The following is a 23,234-nucleotide window of genomic DNA, read 5'->3' as shown; positions in this document are numbered from 1 at the left end:
AACTTTACTAACATACTGACTACAAAGTTTTGACCCTTCTGCAGTTATGGCTTTTTTATAGGAAAAAAATGAACATACTTTACTAACATATTGACTACAAAGTTTTGACCTTTCTGCAGTTATGGCTTTTTTATAGGAAAAAAATGCACATTTTTTAAAGATGTGTAGCGCATAACTCAAAAAATATTGCTGCTAAAGTGCTGAAAATATACAAATATATCAAACAGCTTTTAAAGTTGAATACCTCCATAATGGGTTTAGTTTTTTCCCCACATAAGAGGAGTTTCCTGACTAAAGGGGGAATATGGGGTCATTAGTGTCATAATAAGGACACAGTCAAGGTTATGGCTGTTTTGAGACATTGTTATTTTAGGACAGCTTCACAATACTGAGATATAGTGGATTATTAAAGTTATTGTAGCTTGTATGAGGCATCATGTACATATTGGCAGGGAATTTATTGTTTGAACAAATTTATTTGTCAAAAATAATATTTTTAAAAAGCATGGTGAAATCTTACATTTGCTGTGCTGAAAACCCATCTCTTGCTTATCAGACATTTTAAAGTAAATTTGGGCCATGCTGTATTGCATCGTTGTGAGGTAGGAGTTGCACCCTCGACAAGCAGGCTTCATGCATGTGCCTGAAGTTTTGTGCCAGATTAGCTATGCAGGCTTCATGCATGTGCCTGAAGTGTCGTACCAGATTAGCTATGCAGGCTTCATGCATGTGCCTGAAGTGTCGTACCAGATTAGCTATGCAGGCTTTATGCATGTGCCTGAAGTGTCGTGCCAGATTAGCTATGCAGGCTTCATGCATGTGCCTGAAGTGTCGTACCAGATTAGCTATGCAGGCTTTATGCATGTGCCTGAAGTGTCGTGCTAGATTAGCTATGCAGGCTTCATGCATGTGCCTGAAGTGTCGTACCAGATTAGCTATGCAGGCTTTATGCATGTGCCTGAAGTGTCGTGCCAGATTAGCTATGCAGGCTTTATGCATGTGCCTGAAGTGTCGTACCAGATTAGCTTTGCAGGCTTCATGCATGTGCCTGAAGTGTCGTGCCAGATTAGCTATGCAGGCTTCATGCATGTGCCTGAAGTGTCGTACCAGATTAGCTATGCAGGCTTCATGCATGTGCCTGAAGTGTCGTACCAGATTAGCTATGCAGGCTTTATGCATGTGCCTGAAGTGTCGTGCCAGATTAGCTATGCAGGCTTTATGCATGTGCCTGAAGTGTCGTGCCAGATTAGCTATGCAGGCTTCATGCATGTGCCTGAAGTGTCGTGCCAGATTAGCTATGCAGGCTTTATGCATGTGCCTGAAGTGTCGTACCAGATTAGCTATGCAGGCTTCATGCATGTGCCTGAAGTGTCGTACCAGATTAGCTATGCAGGCTTTATGCATGTGCCTGAAGTGTCGTACCAGATTAGCTATGCAGGCTTTATGCATGTGCCTGAAGTGTCGTGCCAGATTAGCTATGCAGGCTTTATGCATGTGCCTGAAGTGTCGTACCAGATTAGCTATGCAGGCTTTATGCATGTGCCTGAAGTGTCGTGCCAGATTAGCTATGCAGGCTTTATGCATGTGCCTGAAGTGTCGTACCAGATTAGCTATGCAGGCTTTATGCATGTGCCTGAAGTGTCGTGCCAGATTAGCTATGCAGGCTTTATGCATGTGCCTGAAGTGTCGTGCCAGATTAGCTATGCAGGCTTCATGCATGTGCCTGAAGTGTCGTACCAGATTAGCTATGCAGGCTTTATGCATGTGCCTGAAGTGTCGTACCAGATTAGCTATGCAGGCTTCATGCATGTGCCTGAAGTGTCGTGCCAGATGGCACACGGTAATCATTAGCACCATTTTCCACTGGAATTTTTCGTAAAAAGGAAGTTTCTTCTTAACAAAAATCCAGTCTATGCGAAAAACCCTGATTGGCCTGTTTGGACTGCAACGGCTAATCTAAGAAGATATTAAAGCTTATTGATCTAAGCCAGGTTCTCCCCGCTACTTGCTAAAATATAACTATATGTTGGTTATTCAACAGTGTTCAGATATATGCAAGTTTTATTTCTCATTTTCAAACTCCTTTGTTAACCTTGTTAAAAAAATTGCTGACAGTGTTTTACTTTTTGATGTGCTGTTTTTGTGAATGTATTTAAAATTAAATATTATTTTCGTATCAGATTTAATGTTTAATTATTGGCGTGGCATTATTTGTGTATGACAATGAATAATGATTCAACACCAACACTTAACATAATCCATTTCATTTTTTGCCGCAACATTTGTGTCAGATATGGCATTAATGTTCAACTGGGTGTGCGAGTTTCAGATATATCATATTTTGAAGTGTTTACATCAATTGAGTTCTTATTCCCAGCCATAGTTGGAGCAATATAGAATAGGCATTGTCTGTCAGTCAGTCTGTCACAAACTTCTCCATTCTATATCTCAGATAGTATACAAGATTTCAACATTAAACATTGCATATAAAGGTTGCGTACATGAAGACCTTTCAGTTTAGGTTTTTTAAGCTGTTCACCAAAAGTCATTTTCAGCTCAAAGCTTTTAAGAAAATTAATTTTCATGCAACATTTTCTCTGATTAAAAGAAAACAAAACTTATTAAAATCTATTTTAGATTTATCTTGTTAAGTTGGAATTAATTGTTTGTGTATTATTTATGCACAAATGAGTTCAAATTTTTCTTTGGCAATTAATAATGTCTGCCAGTCTTGCCTTTCATCAACTCACAAATGTATGCACACCATCACTGTCTTGTCCCTAAATATTGTCTACCATTTTGTGTACATAAAATATACATATTTTCTTTTAACTTTTTTTTTATAATTATTTTGTGTATACAATTGCAATAAACATTTTGAACTTTTCACAATGTTGATTACCGCATTGTAAACAACTTATTAAACCATTATTATTGTAACAAACTTGGTTAATGTAAAGTAACCTGTGTAGTTTACGTTCACTTTGATATATTGGCCGCAGTGGATGCAAATAATGAAGCTTACAAAAGAATCTCAGACGTAAATTATTAGAAGTTCTGTATATATCAAAAACCATATGTGATTGCAAATTGACTAATTGTATAAGCGAACCTGTGTTAATAACATAGTTCTAATTAAATGTATTAGTTTACGTCACATTTTGCCTTATCTTCACCATTTACTACTCAGAACATGTGTATGAAAATTATTGTGTTCATATAAACTGAACATTATTTCAAATGCTGATTTTTGTTGCAACATTTATGTAAATTGTACATTTTCCAATCCTTTTTCATGTTGTGTTATTTCTCAACTGCACATCAGACCACTTGCCTGTTGGAATCAAGATTTTAATTGGTGTGTACTTTTCAGTTTCTTCTGTGTCCAGGGGTTCTGAAATATTTAAAGAGACTACTTGTCCACGGACAAGTTGGACCCACAAATTCACTTGTCCGTACCAAGGAAGTACTTGTCCGTACTTTTAAGATAGATAAAGGAAAAGGTCATTACTAATTAAGCAAATAATACAAGCATACACTTTTGTTAACTTCTATCTTAAATTATAAACATAGTTAACTAGAAAATTCACATGAACAAAAAATACAAGCAAGATGTGAATATAATAAGATCACGTTTAAGTCACACATGATACCATCTCGGATATTTAATAATCTCAACATGACTAGACAATTCACTTGAAATAAAATAATCTCTGTTAATTATAATTATATAAGTATCCGCTAATAAAGGAAACTCTTTATAAAGTTTACATTTACACACATCGGCAACGTTTTCAAGCCAATGAAAATCAATTAGCCAAGACTCAACAAATTCTCGTTTCCGCTTGGCGTCGTATGTTTATCATATTCATACTTGGCTTTTCTCTTCTTTTCCGACGCCGAACTGATTTTATCATTGGTCTGATTAGCGTCATGGCATGACGTTGAAGTGATTGTATTATATAAAAATCCAATGCAGGTCGTTAGAACATTTATGTGGCCATTTGCAATGTACGAAAAGTGTTATCTAATGTGTGATTGGCTGTTGCTATACACATGTGTGCTGGTTTCTCTATTAAAATTGTTTTCTCATGCGTGATTGGCTGTTGCTATATATACTCGTGGACTGGTTTACTACATTAAATAATTATTATCGGAAAATAACCTACCTCCAGTTTAAAAAGTGTGCCAGTCCGCAGATTAATCACAAGCTATTTATATAAGCTTTCGTTTTGATTTTCGGAAAATAAAGTAGTTTCGTTCTCGAAAAAAAATTACCACAGAAATTTTACTTGTCCCCGGACTGTTCAGCTTTCAAAAACTGCTTGTCCGGAAGGGGAAATTGACGACTCGGACAACTCGAACAGCATATTTCAGAACCCCTGGTGTCCCTTTTGTAACTTGTTAAAAGTTATACCTAAATGCATCTATATTTTGTGTGTATCTCATTACCTTGCTTTGAAATACGAAAAAAATAATACAGGTTTTAAGCTTAGCACATGCCACTTTTTATTGAAAATAATTTATTTGCGTATATTAATTTGGCTTTGATCATTATTTAAGTATTAGTTGCAGCTTACTTTGATTTGAAATTATAGGTTTTCATATGCAAGATGAGAAGGTGCTGGTTTGGGTTGTATCTGTCTTCCATATTTAAACCATTAAATATTATTGAAGCTTTTTTTATAACCTATATCTGCCTGACCATATATCATATGTCCAGCAAAGTGTGAAAATGGGTCCGAAACTAAGCTGTCAGCTACAAAGTGACGCACAGATTGATGGTTTCATAAGCGGAGAGCGTGGCTCCTGACCTGACTGTACGTCTTCAAGGGCAGGTGTAAAGCTTCACGGGCAGTATCTGGCAAATGATTTGTTCATGACACAACTCGTATATATCTACTGTTTTGACTTTGCAAATTTAAACACTACTTCTTCAACTATTGTTTATCTTGATAAAAGCAGCTTGAAGAGTACTTTCTTAGCTCAAATTTTGCGACATTTTATGTACGTACAGTCAAGCTCCGTATTGGCAAAATTTATCATTTTCCTTTGGGAATCAAATACTATCATAGAAAATAATTATTTTGGTATGTAAAACTGATTGTTTGCCAAAACATGTGTTCATTGTTATGTCAACTTGTTTTCTTCATGATCACAAATACTTTGTATTAAGGTGTATAATAATATTGGAATAGCTCTATATTGTTTTAATAATTGCGCATGATTGTATTTAATTTTACATCAGCCAAATATATCCACCAGAAGGAAGTATTTATTTTTGTTGTTGTTAATCCTTACATTAGTTTTGCTTTTGACTTCAATGTGCACACTAATATCCAGACGGCACAATCAGGCTCGCCAAGGTGAGAAGGGCATGTATAAACCACTGAGTTAACCTGACAGTTCAGTTATGAAGCACAATCAGGCTTGCCAAGGTGAGAAGGGCATGTATCAACCACTGAGTTAACCTGACAGTTCAGTTATGAAGCACAATCAGGCTTGCCAAGGTGAGAAGGGCATGTATAAACCACTGAGTTAACCTGACAGTTCAGTTATGAAGCACAATCAGGCTTGCCAAGGTGAGAAGGGCATGTATCAACCACTGAGTTAACCTGACAGTTCAGTTATGAAGCACAATCAGGCTTGCCAAGGTGAGAAGGGCATGTATAAACCACTGAGTTAACCTGACAGTTCAGTTATGAAGCACAATTAGGCTTGCCAAGGTGAGAAGGGCATGTATCAACCACTGAGTTAACCTGACAGTTCAGTTATGAAGCACAATCAGGCTTGCCAAGGTGAGAAGGGCATGTATCAACCACTGAGTTAACCTGACAGTTCAGTTATGAAGCACAATCAGGCTTGCCAAGGTGAGAAGGGCATGTATCAACCACTGAGTTAACCTGACAGTTCAGTTATGAAGCACAATCAGGCTTGCCAAGGTGAGAAGGGCATGTATAAACCACTGAGTTAACCTGACAGTTCAGTTATGAAGCACAATCAGGCTTGCCAAGGTGAGAAGGGCATGTATAAACCACTGAGTTAACCTGACAGTTCAGTTATGAAGCACAATCAGGCTTGCCAAGGTGAGAAGGGCATGTATCAACCACTGAGTTAACCTGACAGTTCAGTTATGAAGCACAATCAGGCTTGCCAAGGTGAGAAGGGCATGTATCAACCACTGAGTTAACCTGACAGTTCAGTTATGAAGCACAATCAGGCTTGCCAAGGTGAGAAGGGCATGTATCAACCACTGAGTTAACCTGACAGTTCAGTTATGAAGCACAATCAGGCTTGCCAAGGTGAGAAGGGCATGTATCAACCACTGAGTTAACCTGACAGTTCAGTTATGAAGCACAATCAGGCTTGCCAAGGTGAGAAGGGCATGTATAAACCACTGAGTTAACCTGACAGTTCAGTTATGAAGCACAATCAGGCTTGCCAAGGTGAGAAGGGCATGTATCAACCACTGAGTTAACCTGACAGTTCAGTTATGAAGCACAATCAGGCTTGCCAAGGTGAGAAGGGCATGTATCAACCACTGAGTTAACCTGACAGTTCAGTTATGAAGCACAATCAGGCTTGCCAAGGTGAGAAGGGCATGTATAAACCACTGAGTTAACCTGACAGTTCAGTTATGAAGCACAATCAGGCTTGCCAAGGTGAGAAGGGCATGTATCAACCACTGAGTTAACCTGACAGTTCAGTTATGAAGCACAATCAGGCTTGCCAAGGTGAGAAGGGCATGTATCAACCACTGAGTTAACCTGACAGTTCAGTTATGAAGCACAATCAGGCTTGCCAAGGTGAGAAGGGCATGTATAAACCACTGAGTTAACCTGACAGTTCAGTTATGAAGCACACTCAGGCTTGCCAAGGTGAGAAGGGCATGTATAAACCACTGAGTTAACCTGACAGTTCAGTTATGAAGCACAATCAGGCTTGCCAAGGTGAGAAGGGCATGTATAAACCACTGAGTTAACCTGACAGTTCAGTTATGAAGCACAATCAGGCTTGCCAAGGTGAGAAGGGCATGTATCAACCACTGAGTTAACCTGACAGTTCAGTTATGAAGCACAATCAGGCTTGCCAAGGTGAGAAGGGCATGTATCAACCACTGAGTTAACCTGACAGTTCAGTTATGAAGCACCATCAGGCTTGCTAAGGTGAGAAGGGCATGTATCAACCACTGAGTTAACCTGACAGTTCAGTTATGAAGCACAATCAGGCTTGCCAAGGTGAGAAGGGCATGTATCAACCACTGAGTTAGCCTGACAGTTCAGTTATGAAGCACAATCAGGCTTGCCAAGGTGAGAAGGGCATGTATCAACCACTGAGTTAACCTGACAGTTCAGTTATGAAGCACAATCAGGCTTGCCAAGGTGAGAAGGGCATGTATCAACCACTGAGTTAACCTGACAGTTCAGTTATGAAGCACAATCAGGCTTGCCAAGGTGAGAAGTGCATGTATCAACCACTGAGTTAACCTGACAGTTCAGTTATGAAGCACAATCAGGCTTGCCAAGGTGAGAAGGGCATGTATCAACCACTGAGTTAACCTGACAGTTCAGTTATGAAGCACAATCAGGCTTGCCAAGGTGAGAAGGGCATGTATCAACCACTGAGTTAACCTGACAGTTCAGTTATGAAGCACAATCAGGCTTGCCAAGGTGAGAAGGGCATGTATCAACCACTGAGTTAACCTGACAGTTCAGTTATGAAGCACAATCAGGCTTGCCAAGGTGAGAAGGGCATGTATCAACCACTGAGTTAACCTGACAGTTCAGTTATGAAGCACAATCAGGCTTGCCAAGGTGAGAAGGGCATGTATCAACCACTGAGTTAACCTGACAGTTCAGTTATGAAGCACAATCAGGCTTGCCAAGGTGAGAAGGGCATGTATCAACCACTGAGTTAACCTGACAGTTCAGTTATGAAGCACAATCAGGCTTGCCAAGGTGAGAAGGGCATGTATCAACCACTGAGTTAACCTGACAGTTCAGTTATGAAGCACAATCAGGCTTGCCAAGGTGAGAAGGGCATGTATCAACCACTGAGTTAACCTGACAGTTCAGTTATGAAGCACAATCAGGCTTGCCAAGGTGGGAAGGGCATGTATCAACCACTGAGTTAACCTGACAGTTCAGTTATGAAGCACAATCAGGCTTGCCAAGGTGAGAAGGGCATGTATCAAACACTGAGTTAACCTTACAGTTCAGTTATGAAGCACAATCAGGCTTGCCAAGGTGAGAAGGGCATGTATCAACCACTGAGTTAACCTGACAGTTCAGTTATGAAGCACAATCAGGCTTGCCAAGGTGAGAAGGGCATGTATAAACCACTGAGTTAACCTGACAGTTCAGTTATGAAGCACAATCAGGCTTGCCAAGGTGAGAAGGGCATGTATAAACCACTGAGTTAACCTGACAGTTCAGTTATGAAGCACAATCAGGCTTGCCAAGGTGAGAAGGGCATGTATAAACCACTGAGTTAACCTGACAGTTCAGTTATGAAGCACAATCAGGCTTGCCAAGGTGAGAAGGGCATGTATAAACCACTGAGTTAACCTGACAGTTCAGTTATGAAGCACAATCAGGCTTGCCAAGGTGAGAAGGGCATGTATAAACCACTGAGTTAACCTGACAGTTCAGTTATGAAGCACAATCAGGCTTGCCAAGGTGAGAAGGGCATGTATAAACCACTGAGTTAACCTGACAGTTCAGTTATGAAGCCGCTGTCATGCCACATGCACATACATGTATGGGCTATGCTTTGTGAAAAGGGGGTTTAATGCATGTGCGTAAAGTGTCATCCCAGATAAGCCTGTGCAGTCTGCACATGGAAGAAACTTTCTGTCTAAACTAGATTTTTTCTTTCTTTAAATAGAAAAGCGGAAAGTGTCATCCCTGATTAGCCTGCCCCGACAGAACAGGCTAATATGGAAATTCATTTTATGTTCATGCATTAAACCCCCTTTTCACATGCATATATATTTATCCCACTTTTACAGCGAAATCGGTTGATTAAAGCCCCGTTTATTAAATTTCATCTATAATCAACGGCAAGGCTATAATCAATGGCACGAAATGACGTCATCAACTGCCGAACCGGGGCTACTTTTTCCCACGCACCTCGTCACCTGTGTTTGCCAAGTGCATCAATAATAAAAACAATCTCAAATGTTTGTCAATCTTAATGACCTTAAAACAAAGGAAAGTAGAACAAAAAAAACGTGTTTTTTTGTCATTTATTTTTATTAAAACCTCAAGTATTAGGTAAATTTAACACTATGCAAATAGGTTCTGTTGTTGTTGCTCCCCTTTGAAGAAGTCAGTGCGAGTTGCTCCCCTTTGACCGTAGAAAACAATCGTCTGGACCAAGAAATTCTGTGTTAATTTACAAGCTGTACTCGGATATGCATCCATCTGATTTTTCTTCAAAGCATCTTTTCTACCTGGCAATACGCACAAATGACACTGCATCCCGGTGATTCTTGCGTCAACAATTGGGTGTCAACAAGTTAGGTATGCTGAAGGCCATGGCAAAAGACTCCGGCTTTCTCAAGCACAAGAGAATAACGAACCACTCAGTTCGCAAATTCCTGGTCCAAAAATTTCGAAATACAAATATCCACCCACTGAAACCATGGCAATAACAGGGCACAAAAATGTCCAGTCCTTAACCAATTATTCCAACATATCTGTTGAACAGCTGCAAAAGTGTTCATTCTTGCTCAGTCCAGTAAATGTAACAATCCAACAGTTCCTCTTGTACACCTTCACGCACCGAAACTATGGCCGAAATGCAGCCTAGACAACCACTGTCTACCGTCGAACAAGTTGATCTTGATGTTCGCCCCACCCATTCACTTCACGGTTCACCAGCGTTCGAACAACTTTGCCTCACAATTCTTTGGTGCCACTTTAAACATTCAAAATGTTAATGTATATAATTAGCTTAAATCCAAGTAATCTTTGTTATTTCGTCACGAAATAACCACATATTATAACACAGAAGCAAATAATGTGCACCTCGTGATCGACTCGATAGTTTGATATCGAAAGTGAATTGTGTGTGGTGTTAGGCTACGTTGTAAACAAATGTAGTTCCTTGTATATAACAACTTAATGTCATATTGATATCATAAAACGATATTCTGATTTAAAAAAATGATTATTTGATCAGCGGTTATTTTTGGAACGCGGAGTAATACACTGACCTTGGTTACACTACAGTCATTATCAAAGTACGACACTCGTGAAAACTTATTTTGTTTAAATAAAAAAAGTTTACTGAATAAAAAGTGGGATAAATAGAATAATAGGTCAGTGTTGATTATAGATCAGGTTTATCATGCTCGGCACGAAAACGAAAAAGCACTCGCCAAGGCTCGTGCTTTTTGTTTTCTAAGCCTCGCATGATAAACCTGATCTATAATCAACACTAACCTATTATTCTCTATATATCTCATTGGTCCACTTTAGTAAAGGTATCATCTGGGACAGAGACCCAGTATGTCCCGGCATTACTCGTGAAATAAAGTGAATGTGCCTGGAATAGGTAACTCTAGGTGTCGCCTGGTCAATGAGGTTTTTTTTCCCAGCATTTTTGGAAAAGGACCTCTTCCTGTGATTTTTTTAGTGGAGAGCATGTCTCCAGACCTGACTGTACGTCATCAAAGCTTCACTGGCAGGATGTGGCCCATATACCTACTGTTTTGACCTTGCAAATGTAAACACTACTTCTTCAACTATTGTTTACCTTGATAAAAAATGAAATAATTAATTAGGCAGGCACCTTACTCCCAGCACAATAATATGTTCATTATTATCTCAACTTGTTTTGTTCACAAATACTGTGTTTAAAGGTATATAATCATTTTTGAATATATTCATACTGCTTCTTTAATGAACCATAATTGTATTGCATTACACATCAGCCAAATACATTCCCCGAAAGGATAGTATTTATTTGTGTTGTTATATTCCTTGCATTATTTTTGTTTTAGAGTTCCATGTGACAATTTTAATCCAGGCCACAAATTGAGGCTCTCAGCTGACTCACTTTTCTTTGAGTGAATGTAGCTGAAAACAAGGATATTTAGTGAATACTGTATTCAAGCAGAAAATGGGGCTCAATGTATGTGCGTTAAGTGTGCCCTAGCTTTGCCTGTGCAGTTTGCACAGGCTAATCAGGGACAACATTTCCAGGCCAAACTGGATTTTTGCATGGAACAGATTGACTTTAGACAAAAAATTACATAAAAGCATAAAGTGTCTTCCCTGATTAGCCTGTGCTTACTGCACAGGCTCATCTGGGACCACACATTACGCCCATGCATTAAGCCCCATTTGCCCAGAGAGAGTATAAAATATTTCTACTTTATTGTAGTTTAGTTGTAAACAGCAATTTGGAGTTTTTAGTGGTAAGAATAAGCACGTACATTAGTTTATTGATAACTAAATGGTTCTTTATTCACTGTTTGGTAATTATAATTAGAAAAATATTTCATGATTAGATAAATATTTGTGCATTTTGATAACTATGTTTACAATGCTATTATAATGTTTGGCACGTTATTGTGCATGGTTATACTCCCACAGCAATGACGATGGTGGTACACTGGATCCACACAAACTTTAATTAAAAATAAATTCTATGCCGCTTTAAAAAAACAAAATGGGAGTATTTTTGGAAAACCTATTTTGGTAAGGAGGTAGATGACCAGTAAAACGATTTACGCTTAAAAACTGAAAAAATGGATCATAACACTAAGTAAAAATGTTTATGGGCTTAATAAATTGGCAGTTCTAAGTGACACTAAAGATATAGCAGCATTTAATGTAGACCAAGCTTGGGATTGTATTTAGGAACAATCATGTCAAGGTCAATGGTAGTACAAAATAGAAAAACAGATTTGGCTTAACCCATTTATGCCTAGTGGACTCTCCCATCCTTCTTAATTCGATCAATTTATTTCCAAAATTAGGGATGTCTAGTATATTTATTTCAATATTTAGAATATTTCTTACAGAAATTTCTTTAAGCAAACAGCGCAGATCCTTATGAGACGCCGCATCATGCGGCGTCTCATCTGGGTCTACGCTGTTTGCCAAGGCCTTTTTTCTAGATGCTAGGCATAAATGGCTTAATATTTTCCGTTTGGTTTGATGTATTGCATACACATTTTAAGTGTAGGTAGTTTCCACAGAGACCTAGCTGTTGGTTGCTGTTTGGCCCATTGGCCAAACGTAACTGTTACTAACAAATAGAAAACAAGAAATATCTTTTAAAAAGATATACGGCGTTGATTGTGGTCGATGTTTATGAACGATCAAAAGTTATCTCTATGAGATAAAAAGTAGCGGATGCCTTTTTTCTGCGCAGTTCTTAGCTACATCATAAGCAAATCAATTACGGGGTGTTGCGCCAGATTTCGTGGCTTATTTTGCTTTATGTGATATTATTACTCAGATATCTATATTTACAGAATAGAAAAACACAAGAAACATGAAAATAAACGATTGCATATAGGTCAGCCGGCAATACTCGAATCTTATTTAATTGCATAATTATAGTATAGTGAATTATTGTGCTCATGCTTAATAAACTGGTCTAAATGGATCAATATTTCTAATTATTTTTATCAAAATTGGTCCATATCATGTAAATGTTGAAACCATATTAAAAATCGATGATTGACATACCACAATAATATCGCCGAATATCTTTATTTAGTATCTTTCTGATCAAAACAGACTTCAAGTGCACAAAGTTTACGAGACGGCGTTTATATAAAGATTTCTGCAACTGACCGCAAACTGACCTTGATACCTTGCGGATTGGAATGCAATGCATTACAGTCAGTACGTTATTGTCAGTAAGACCGGTGTAACACAATGATCGCAACCCCTTCTGCGAACTCCGGTGATGAACTGTATATAAACTCTGACTTTCACAAATTGCCGCGAGTTGACCCGAAACCACGCAGCTTTGAAATGCAATGCAAGTAAGTACTAAATATGACAACATAGCTACTAGTATAAACGCTTTTGCGCTGGTAATTCTCTGAAAATAAAAGGTGAACGCACAAACTGTATTTATGTCGAAAATTGATTGTAAAACTGTTCTATCTATTGAGCCTTTTCATTAGAGATAAAATTGTTTCATGCAGTAAAACAGTGTCACAAAGACGCGGATATGTTTCCAATGTTCTGGTGGTATACTCAAATCAGCCAATGGAATAAATGAAGTGTATTCATTCGTACCTAGCCGCGGGAAATTTTATTTGAATTTTATTGGACACTTACAAAGGTCAAGTCAGGGTGAAAAGCTGGCTTAATGCAGCTTACGCCGAAAAAAGGGTTTCAACTTAATAACTAGTTGGGTAGGAGGTTTTACATGGAGATTGTGTTTACATGCAAACCTAGCTTGGTACTGCATTTAGGCCCAGTCAGGTTAAGGCAAAGTAACTGTTTCTACAAATAAACAATAATCTCTTGTTTCTAAATAACTTAAGTACAGGTAAAGGCAATGCACTGAAATGTTGTGGTACGGTTACTTTCATGAAAACAATGCTAGGGATTGCATTGCCGGCCAGTTGTATAAAAGTCATGGCCATTGGTGGTAAAATAGAAAAACTTTTTCTGCTCAATTACTTGAGTTTGGATTGAGGAACTATGCTGAAATTATGTGTGTAGGTAGCTTAATTGTAAACTTATCTTGAGATTGCACAATATTAAATGTAATCAATAGCAAAATTTTGAAGACCTGGTTTCATGGCATTGCCATGTTTCATGTTGAATCCATTATTTTCTATGCAACCATTTGCACAACAAATTAATACATGTACATACTTAACAAATTAATGTATCTGAGACCTTTAAATGGATAAATTTAAGACAAGCTTGCAATTTTTTTTTAAGATGTGGATGTTTTTTACTGATTCCATACAATTGCTGCTGGCAGTTTTAGAGTTCAAGGCTGTATTCTTAATGTTTAGACCTAAGGATTGACACATGTAAAACTGTACTGCTGTAAAAATGCTGAGACTAACATGGTCTTCTAACCTTTGTTTTTTACGAATACTGTGTTACTAGAAGTTTGTCAAAAACATGACTTATACCAATGCACTTCTTTGGCAGTTATATTAAAGGGCAAATAACTTGGGAATGTGTGGATCCATGAAAGTGAAGCAAGATTCTACACTTCATGGTGATGACATGTTGTCAGGTTCAATAAGCTTTAGAAATGTGGAAGGTTCACTCCCCAAACTGATCAACAAACTGTCTCCTATATTTCTCCACGCAGGGTATATTGAAAAGTGACATGGGCATTTTGCAAGTGGATTTCTATGTATGATTGTACGACTTTCCTTCATTGTAAGAAAATCGAACAATTCATCATCATAAGAGAGAATCATATCAGACATAAACAAACATCAAATTAATCTATGAAGAGCTTTAAATGCTTTTCAAATACAGTCCATGGGATAAGATGGAAAATGTAAAATACTCCATGGATCATAGCCATTTAAATGCATTCTCTGTGTTTCTTCTGAATTCATCACTTACTTCACTAAGAAGTGGTATTAATGATGTAAAGAGAGAAGTTTATCCTGCAAGGCTAAAAACACTGCAAGTGTATTCCTTGGAATGTGAGTCCTTAAAACACTGCAAGTGTAAGCCCATGTTAGTGAGTCCTTAAAACACTGCAAGTGTAAGCCCTTGTTAGTGAGTCCTTAAAACACTGCAAGTGAAAGCCCTTGTTAGTGAGTCCTTAAAACACTGCAAGTGTAAGCCCTTGTTAGTGAGTCCTAAAACACTGCAAGTGTAAGCCCTTGTTAGTGAGTCCTTAAAACACTGCAAGTGTAAGCCCTTGTTAGTGAGTCCTTAAAACACTGCAAGTGTAAGCCCTTGTTAGTGAGCCCTTAAAACACTGCAAGTGTAAGCCCTTGTTAGTGAGTCCTTAAAACACTGCAAGTGTATGCCTTGGTGTGTGAGCCCTTAAAACACTGCAAGTGTAAGCCCTTGTTAGTGAGTCCTTAAAACACTGCAGGTGTAAGCCCTTGTTAGTGAGCCCTTAAAACACTGCAAGTGTAAGCCCTTGTAAGTGAGCCCTTAAAACACTGCAAGTGTAAGCCTTGGTGTGTGAGCCCTTAAAACACTTCAAGTGTTAACCTTGGTGTGTGAGCCCTTTAAACACTGCAAGTGTAAGCGCCGGTGACTGAGCCTTAAATAACTGCAAGTGTAAGCCCTTGGTGACTGAGCCCATAAAACACTTGAAGTGCAAGCCCTGGTGAGTAAGTCCTTAAATCACTGAAAGTGTAAGCCCTGGTGAGTGAGCCCTTTAAACACAGCAAGTGTAAGCCCTGGTGAGTTAGCCCTTAAATAACTGCAAGTGTAAGCCCTTGTGAGTGAGCCCTTAAAACATAGCAAGTGGAAGCCCCGGTGAGTGAGTCCTTAAATCACTGCAAGTGTAAGCCATTGTGAGTGAGCTTTAAAACACTCCAAGTGTAAGCCCTGGTGAGTGAGCCTTAAAACACTTCAAGTGTAAGCCCTGGTGACTGGGCCTTCAAACACTGCAAGTGTAAGACCCAGTGAATGAGTCTTTAAAACATTGCAAGTGTAAGCCCTGGTGAGTGAGCCTTACACACTGGTGTCAGCCCCAATGAGTAAGACCTTAAAACACTGTTAGTGTAAGCCCTGGTGCGTGAGCCTCAAAACACTGCAAGTGTAAGCCCTTGGTAAGTAAGCCCTTAAAACACTGCAAGTGTAAGACTTAGTGAGTGAGCCTAAAAACACTGCTAGTGTAAGCTTTGGTGAGTGAGCACATAAAACACTGCAATTGTAAGACTTGGTAAGTGAGCCTTAAATCACTGCAAGTGAAAACATTGGTGAGTGAGCCCTTTAAAAACTGGAAGTGTAAGCCCTGGTGAGTTAGTCCTTATATCACTGCAAGTATTAACCTTGGTGTGTGAGTCCTTAAAACACTGCAAGTGTAGGCCCTGGTAAGTGAGTCCTTAAAAACACTGCAAGTGTAGGCTCTGGTAAGTGAGTCCTTAAAACACTGCAAGTGCAAGCCCTGGTAAGTGAGCCCTTTAAACACTGCAAGTGTAAGCCTTGGTAAGTGAGCCCTTTAAACACTGCAAGTGTAAGCCTTGGTAAGTGAGCCCCTTAAACATTGCAAGTTTAAGCCCTGGTAAGCGAGCCCTTTAAACACTGCAAGTGTATGCCCTGGTAAGTGAGCCCTTTAAACACTGCAAGTGTATGCCCTGGTAAGTGAAACCTTTGAACATTGCAAGTGTAAGCCATGGTAAGTGAGCCCTTTAAACACTTTGTTTGTAAGCCCTGGTAAGTGAGCCCTTTAAACACTGCAAGTGTACGCCCTGGTAAGTGAGCCCTTTAAACTCTGCAAGTGTACGCCCTGGTAAGTGAGCCCTTAAAACACTTTGTGTATACGCCGTGGTAAGTGAGCCCTTTAAACACTTCGTTTGTACACCCTGGTAAGTGAGCCCTTTAAACACTGCAAGTGTACACCTAGGTCGGTGAGCCCTTAAAACATTGCAAGTGTACGCCCTGGTAAATGAGCCCTTTAAACACTTCGGTTGTACACCCTGGTAAGTGATCCCTTTAAACACTGCAAGTGTACGCCCTTGTAAGTGAGCCTTTTAAACAATTCGTTTGTAAGCCCTGGTAAGTGAGCCCTTTAAAAACTGCAAGTGTACGCCCTGGTAAGTGAGCCATTTAAACACTTCGTTTCTATGCCCTGGTAAGTGAGCCCTTTAAACACTGCAAGTGTATGCCAAGGTTAGTGAGCCATTTAAACGCTGCACGTGTACGCCCTAGCAAATGCGCCCTTTAAACACTGCAAGTGTACGCCCTGGTAAGTGAGCCCTTTAAACACTTCGTTTGAAAGCCCTGGTAAGTTAGCCTTTTATACACTTCGTTGTACGACATGGTTAGTGAGCCCTTTAAACACAACAAGTGTATGCCCTGGCAAGTGATACCTTTTAACACTGCAAGTGTACGCCCTGTAAAGTGAGCCCTTTAAGCACTTCGTTTGTTAAGCCCTGGTAAGTGAGCCCTTTAAACACTGCAAGTGTACGCCTTGGTAAGTGAGCCCTTTAAACACTTCGCTTGTACCTGGTAAGTGAGCCCTTTAAACAATTCGTTTGTAAGCCCTGGTAAGTGAGCCCTTTTAACTCTGCAAGTGTACGCCTTGGTAAGTGAGCCCTTTAAACAATTTGCTTGTACCTGGTAAGTGAGCCCTTTAAACACTTCGTTTGTAAACCCTGGTAAGTGAGCCCTTTAAACACTGCAAGTGTCCGCCCAGGTATGTGAGCCATTTAAACACTGCAAGTGTACTCCCTGGTAAGTGGGCCCTTTAAACACTTTGTTTGTACCTTGTTAGTGAGCCCTTTAAACACTTCGTTTGTAAGCCCTGGTAAGTAAGCCCTTTAAACACTGCAAGTGTACGCCCTGGTAAGTGAGCCCTTTAAACACTTCGTTTGTAAGCCCTGGTAAGTGGTTAGTGAGCCTGTTAAACACTGCAAGTGTATGCCCTGGTAAGTGAGCCCTTTAAACACTTCGTTTGTAAGCCCTAGAAAGTGAGCCCTTTAAACACTTCGTTTGGAAGCCCTGGTAAGTGAGCCCTTTAAACACTTTGTTTGAAAGCCCTGGTAAGTGAGCCCTTTAAACACTTCTTTTGTAAACCCTGGTCAGTGAGCCCTTTAAATACTTCGTTTGTAAGCCCTGGTAAGTGAGCCCTTGAAACATTTCGTTTGTGCCTGGTAAGTGAGCCCTTTAAACACTTAATTTGTAAGCCCTGGTAAGTGAGCCCTTTAAACACTTCGTTTGTAAGCCCTGGTAAGTGAGCCCTTTAAACACTTCGTTTGTAAGCCCTGGTAAGTGAGCCCTTTAAACACTTCGTTTGTAAGCCCTGTTAAGAGAGCCCTTTAAACATGGCACGTGCAGGCCCTGGTTTGTGAGCTTTGCTGACGTTCCCGCTAATCAAGATATACGTTTAAATGTTAACACTTATATAATGTTTCATATTATTCACTTAAATATGTTAACCATGTTTGTCCTTTCTTTTTGAAAATAAATATAAAAAAATCATTAAATAACACAATATGTCATGAACTGTACATGTTGACGACATCATTAAGGCAGCTAAGTTTAATGCGTGTAGGTGTGTTTTCATCATCGAGAAATGTCACTGCAAAGATTGGATAAACGTCGGATAGGTTTCTTCCTCAAGTTAATATCAGTTTCACATTTTCGAAAGTGCCCAGATATAACTTGGCTCTAGCTATCAGTCAGTATTGACGCCGAGCAGCTAGCTCATTTTCAAGAGAACCAACCAGAGGGTGCATGATCAACGGAGTTTTCAGTGGTTTTCACATGGGCTGGACATAATGTAATCACACCGTTAAGAACTTTATTTTTGCAAATATCTCAAGTTATTGAAATACACTTGCAAAACACTTAAGTGCATAAAAGACATTTTTCTCGCAGTTTTGGTTTCGATATCTTAATATTAAAGAATAAATCATTCACTTCGTCTAAAATCCGTGCCAAAATTACACGCTACGTGCTGCATAACCGTGTACATGAATGTTGTACACATTGAATTTTTGACCAAGAACACAGGCTTATTAAATAAAGTAATTCTGATGTATTAAACACTTTCATAAGCGGCATAAAACACTGTTATTATGCACTAGTTAAAATGCTTAAGAAAAATCGTTTTAAAAAGTTATTTGAAAAAAAATACCATTAAAGCTGAATTCACAAAGTCACGTGATCCTGCACCTTGAACCATGGTAAATATTAGAATGAGTCTCTCTGTTTAAAACGGGGCTTATATCATACGTGCGTAAAGTGTCGTCCCTGATTAGACTGTGCAGTCCGCACAGGTCAAGCAAGAACATCCCTTCCCGCTTTTATGGTATTTTTAGTAAGAAAGTAAAAAGAAAGTCTCCTTTCAGAAAAAACAACAGTTTAGACAGAAAGCGTCGTCCCTGATTAATCTATGTAGAGTGCACAAGATAATCTGGGGACGACACTTTATGCACATGTATAAAGTCCCATCGTTCTTTTAAAATCATTTACTGGCTTGAACGATAAAATCACAAAAACAATATATATTTTCAACTTAATGTACACATTATCTCGCTTAAAATTGAAGGCAAATAAAGAAATGTTGGCTTTAAATGCCGTTTAAAGTTTGAAGTCGATATAGATTTAATAGACACGTTCCGTTCCAGAAATTTGTCAGGTATTTGTCCAAAATAGTTTTACCATTGTCGGAATAATATACATCGACGTACATGCGTTTTGGTGTGTCAAGGTTTAAACATTTGCATCAACGCTCATAAACTGTAAACAATTCAACGTGATCAGAGTGATGCATTATTATGTTTCCATGTATTAAATAATGACCCGGTTGTAAACTCTTGAAACGCATATTTGGAATTTAAGAATATCCATTTGAGCCGCGCCATGCAATAATTGGTATTATATATGCGGCAAGTGTAGCTCAAGGTCAGTCGGCGAATGCACCTAGAATGGATGTCCATTATAAAGTCACGAAATGTTTAGTGGTCTCATTAGCGGACATTAAAGATCAAAAACAAAGTACAGTTTTCGGGTATGTCTAAGGCCAATATTCACACTGCATGGCTTATTTAAACTCGAGGTCTAAGCAAGCATGCTCTTAATGCACCATCTAGAAAGTTAACACAATCTGGTTATAGCTTTCAATATACCCATGTAAGGAAAACTGACCAAGTCCTGCTTATACCTATTAAGCATTGAAATATATGATAAAAATAAATAAATAAATAATATCTATATGCGATCATAATAGATATAAGAAACTTTTCATAGTCCCTGATTTTTTTTTCAACAAGTTCACGAATATTAATAGCTGATTTGATAAACAGTGCTTGATTTACATCTTGATAAAGTTGTTGGTTGCAAGATCACATACAACTTTTGTGTCAGATGTTGTCTTTTTATTGCAATAAGAATTATTTAGTCAATTATTTTTCATTGGCGTTGCATTTATATTGCTTAACACCGCATATTTTGGAGCATAGTAGATAACTTATGTCTCTGTTAAAATCATGATCCAGGCGCGCATTCAGGATCCATTCCTGAGAACACATCCGCAACCTCAGACAGCAGCTTTGCAGGGAAGTGCTTTTAATGTTTTAAGTAGTTATACAATGATAACCACCCCAATTCAGAAGGACCTTCATGACCGGAGACTCATTGAGCTGAACAAGGAGATGGTCGAAAGTTAAGGAGTCAAGTTGACATAGATCACCATAAACAACTGAGTGGAGTGTTTGGAAGAGTGAATGTATGTAAGTAAAATATTGAGAGTAAATATAAATGATTACAAAATATTATTACCCATATAAAACTGTGACTAAAACTGTTTCAATTACAGACAATATGGACACTGTTACAAGGTTTAACTTTGACAGTTAATTCAGTAAATAATTAACTTTTATATTTCTTAAGCTGGTTTTGGATCTTTGCGTTGTCTTGTCTGCACATTGCACATCAAGTCGTTTATCCGTATCGAAGTCATACAAAATGTCTGAAACGACTCCGAAACACCAAATTACACACCCCGTAACAATATCATTTAGTCTGATTTGTTCCACAATAACTATAACGATAATAAAATATTTCTGTTTACATATCTCTTTAAAAAGACAGGAAAAAATGAATATTGTTGTGCTGGTCCGTCGACTTTCTTGTATGGAATATCATTAAAACGTTCCACGTTGAATGATATTTAAATGATGAAAGTGGAATGTTTTAGGCAGAGCAAGTATCGTTTTTTCAACATTTGCATAAGTATTTACTTGTGGTTGATTGTCCCATGCGTATCATAACTCTATAAATATTGAATCAAAATAAAAGCGCATATGTTGAAAATAAACGTTAAAAGAAAACGAAGACTTTCTTGAATATTTTGAAGTAATTGCTTTTTTTTTATGAAGAGTATAACTACATGGATTAATAGTCTTTTTGGAAATAATGATCTGAATACTATTGGATTTTATATTAAATTTTTGTTCACTTCTAAAGTGCATATTTATAATTGATTGAGTTCACAAACTAGATAAAGATCATAGGCCATGTCCCAATAGGGCTCTCTATGCATCCCCCCCCCCCTGGGATTAATTTTCACCTATACCAAGTTGTTCAGTAACTCAAGTAAGTAAAAAAATTTCACTTGTCCTCAAAGATAAACTCAAGTGAAAATGTCCACAACAACCAGTTTCCATGGCAACCGCCACTCAAAATTGGAAAACGGACCAGGGAGACTATATCACATCATTATTATATTATATATTATCGTAATACAAACAAATTAGTGTTTAAACAATGGTTACACATTGTGCTTTATTTTAAAGACTAAATTATATATTTATCTCATTTGCATTTTAATAAATATTAATGAGAAACTAACAAAATCGGGAAAAAAAAACACTATTTATGATCATAACTATATAGCTATACAATCAAATTTTATGAATTTGGGGTCTAAACCTAGGTTTCAAGGGGCAAAGAACACATACTGATCATCAGACATTGCTTAAGTTTAATATAGTACACAAAAATCCAACATGGCGTCAAAAATGGCCGCCAAGATGGCCGCCAAAACCTAAATATGATCATAACTATGTAACTTTCCACTCAAATTTGATGAATTTTATGTCTATACCCAGTTTTCAGGGGGCAAAGAACACATTTATATCATCAGACATTGAATAAGTTTAATAAAGTACACACAAATGCAACATGACGTCAAAAATGGCCACCAAGATGGCCGCCAAACCTATTTATGATCAGAACTATGCAACTTTCAACTCAAATTTGATGAATTTTGTGTCTATATCCAGGCTTCATGGGGCAAAGAACACATTTATATCATCAGACAAAGTGTAAGTTAATTATGTTACACAGAAATCCAACATGTCAAAAATGGCCGCCAAGGTGGCCGCCAAAACCTATTAATGATTATAAATATGTTACAATCCACTCAAATTTGACGAGTTTTGTGTCTATACATAGGTTTCAGGTGGCAAAGAACACATTAAGATCATTAGGCATTGTCTAAGTTTATTTCATTACACACAAATCCGAGACAGCATCCAAAATGGCCACCAAGATGGCCGCCAAAACATATTTATGATAATAAAATATAACTATGTATCTATTCACTCAAATTTGATGAATTTGATGTCTATACCCAGGGAGCAAAAATACATTAATATCACATGTATATCATCAGACAAAATGTAAACTAATTATGTTACACAGAAATCCAACACGGCGTCCAAAATGGCGTTCAACACATTACGATGGACCACAAGTCCGTCCATAACTTGTTACTCAAACGTTATGGTTGTTATGTAAAACGCCATAGTTTAGGAGACAAGGAACACTTTAATCGAATTGAGGTTATCAATAAGCAGTTGAATAATCATAAAATCCAATTTACGACATTTGAAGGAGAGAATGAACTAGGACATGACTTCATGATAGGATCAGGTTCTAACAACTTCTGTAGACTTCATTTTTTACCTTTGCTACAAATCATTGAATATTAATAACAGCCTGAATAAGCATGAGTTTTTTCAAAAGGTTAATATTAAACACTTTGTGTTCCTTTGACCATTAATTTACATCAGAGCGGATGTAGATGGTCTTATTGTCCCTTTCGAAGTAATGCAGGATCAAGATGAGCAAATCTGTATCCTCGTCCACCAATGTTTTGGTGCTACGACGCGATCGTTATACTGTTGATTTAACAATTTCAACGTCTGCATCCCCTGAAGACAGAACAACATAGCATCCCACTTTAGTCAGAGTTGTGCGGTTCAGAGCAATCATGCTGGCCTTGTTTCTGACACGAGTCAAAAAGTCTGCCTTTTTTACACGAGCATTCTGTTTCTTTGCTGAAACTCACAATATGATTCACGTTTGTGTCATCGTCTCCGGTGCGTGGTGTCTTTTGTTATAATGATCGTCTTCGTAGCCATCGAACCCCACTGTCGCTTGTCCGTAATGCCTTTTTCTGAATCCACATAAGACTCGACTTGTGCGTTATTTGAGTCGCCCTTCTCCAAGGTCAACAATGCAGCAAACTGCCACCATCAAGCATCTGTTTCATGTATACAGTTTATCACAGCCTCACATGATGTG

The 23,234-nt window shown here is 38.3% G+C and overlaps 1 protein-coding gene across 1 annotated transcript; it reads left to right on the top strand.

Moving 5' to 3' along the window:
* The first annotated feature begins 508 nt into the window (after positions 1-508).
* On the top strand, positions 509-5,276 carry LOC127857045 (uncharacterized). Its single transcript, XM_052393336.1, has 2 exons — positions 509-643; positions 959-5,276. The coding sequence occupies exons 1-2, from the start codon at positions 634-636 to the stop codon at positions 1,849-1,851; spliced, it is 903 nt and encodes a 300-aa protein (XP_052249296.1). The 5' UTR covers positions 509-633; the 3' UTR covers positions 1,852-5,276.
* Positions 5,277-23,234: the final 17,958 nt, after the last annotated feature.

This window comes from Dreissena polymorpha, chromosome 14 (assembly GCF_020536995.1).
Source record: "Dreissena polymorpha isolate Duluth1 chromosome 14, UMN_Dpol_1.0, whole genome shotgun sequence".
Classification (NCBI taxonomy): Eukaryota; Metazoa; Mollusca; class Bivalvia; order Myida; family Dreissenidae; genus Dreissena; species Dreissena polymorpha.
The sequence above is the reverse complement of the archived record's forward strand: the minus strand, read 5'-3'. Positions and strand labels throughout refer to the sequence as shown.